Source organism: Miscanthus floridulus, chromosome 14 (genome assembly GCF_019320115.1).
Source record: "Miscanthus floridulus cultivar M001 chromosome 14, ASM1932011v1, whole genome shotgun sequence".
Lineage (NCBI taxonomy): Eukaryota > Viridiplantae > Streptophyta > Magnoliopsida > Poales > Poaceae > Miscanthus > Miscanthus floridulus.
Window position 1 is genome coordinate 12,024,324 of NC_089593.1, and position 2,113 is coordinate 12,026,436.

The following is a 2,113-nucleotide window of genomic DNA, read 5'->3' on the forward strand; positions in this document are numbered from 1 at the left end:
GACTGGGTGAGAGGGAGACGGGACTCGAGTCAAGAATAGAGAGAAAGAGAGTTAGGCTTTCAGAGCGAGTAGCCTTTATATATGATGTTCTTTGTTGAGCCGACGGTTGTGGTTCATCTTGAGAGAATCAACTATTAGAAAGCATTGAGCCCCATCGTGCCAACCCAATAAGTCGTGTCATGCGGTGCTAGCCCCGTGGGCTGAGTTTGCGTCCTAGGCACGACACTAAGCTCATGCCCCTGCTGGCACTGGCAAGGTGGGCGTCATGCCAGGATGGGCACTACAGTATGTTTTCTCGCAAAAAAAATCGAATTTATAATTCAAAATCGCGTTGCCGAACGCCCCGCAACCAACGTTCCGAACCGCGTTCGGGTTGCCGAATGCCCCGCGACCAACATTCCGAACCGCGTTCGCGTTGCCGAACGGCCCGCGACCAGCGTTCGCGTTGCCGAACGCCCCGCGACCACGACTACAAGCACAAGAGTATTCTATAAACTACAATGACAAGTCCAATTCACAAGAATATATACAATCCATCATTAAATATACAAATTCCAAACACATTGTTATCAACGTCCTAGAGCTAGCCTTTCAGTCTCACGAAGGTGTTGGTACTGAGGATTTGTACCTAACTCAGACTCTCGGTCATGGTAGGCGCCTCTGACGTGTACAATCTGGTCCAATATGAAGTTGCAAAGGTTGCCGACGAGCTCTAAGAGTTGGTCATCCTTGTATGGGTCTCTTTTCATTCCTTTCTCTTCTCTCCACTACAAGAGAACAAGTTTCGGTTTAGTATTTCATATCATGTACGAAGTTTTTATACTACGGGTGAAGAGGTTCAAACTTACCTTTAAGGGGTGTCTCCTATAGGCACCGGTGTTATTCATCATAGAACATATATAATATCCACAATGTACACTCTCAGGCTTCTGCTTGGGGCACTGTGTGTTTTGCATATGAAAATGTTAAGTAATGCTTTTGACAGCCATGTAACGGAGTACTGAAGAAGTAAGTTACACTTACCGCACATAGTGTTTTTATAGCCAGTTTTTCCTTCCTTGCTGGATCATGCCTTCCATGATGATTAGTGACATAGAACCTAAATGCCATGTTCGAATTATTTTAGCAAATACAACTTGTTAGTATCTAAAAGTGAACGTTACAAGTATGTATACAAACATATAAGCTAATGAGGATTGTCGATATGTATACGTCTTGAGAATCGATATGAAGTCTTTGTATGTCACTGTGTCCCTATCTAATGAATCAAAGACCCATGCCATGTTCCTCCCGACATCGACGGCTATACAAATCCAGTGGTTGCTGCATGGATTTAATCATAGAACTAGATAAGCTCTTTTGCATCGAATAAAATATATCGAACAAAACTTTAAGTATATAGTTGAACTTACTCGAAGTTGTATGGTAGCCATATAGTAGAGTGTTGTTGGAGATTTTGAAAGCTTTAAATATAGAGTTGAACTTACTCGAACTTACCCGCGCGGGAACCCGCCGCCATCTAAATCTAGCTTTTGATCTGTTTAGAGAGGGCAGAGGGAGAGGGAACACCTGCTACGCGATGGGCGTCGGTGACCGCGACCTCAAGAGGAAGGTGCATGGGAGCGCGTCGAAGAGGCACGGGATGTTGAAGACCAAGAAGAAGCAGGCGTGCGTGTCGAAGGGGTGCGGGATCCTTAAGGCGAAGGAGGAGGCGTTGGCGGCTGTTCGTCTCTTGCATTTCAAGCGTGTACCGGGGGGCATGGATATCTGGATGGATCACTGGCGGGAGATGAAGGCCAAGGCGGCGGCAGAGGAGGCGGCCAGCCCCATGATGAAGAAGAGGAAGAGGGTAGTCCAGCAGAGGTTGCCGAAGGCGCTCATCAATCTCATGGTGGCTAGGCCTTTTAGGAGCATCGAAGACCTCACCTCCGCTCAGCTGGCGAAACGTTCCCGTGAATTCCGCAAGCTCTATGCCTTCACAACTTTTGCCGATGCCAAGCTTCGTGACTACGAGCAGACCTCATCCGGCAGTACGTACGACGCCCAAGGCTATGCGGAGGACGAAAGCGATGTGACTGACGATGAGGAGGATGCCACGGTGGATGAGAAGTAG

The 2,113-nt window shown here is 47.4% G+C and overlaps 1 protein-coding gene across 1 annotated transcript; it reads left to right on the forward strand.

The window, feature by feature from the left end:
* Positions 1-1,579: 1,579 nt before the first annotated feature.
* LOC136503044 (uncharacterized) lies at positions 1,580-2,113 on the forward strand. Its single transcript, XM_066498250.1, has one exon. The coding sequence runs from the start codon at positions 1,580-1,582 to the stop codon at positions 2,111-2,113; it is 534 nt and encodes a 177-aa protein (XP_066354347.1).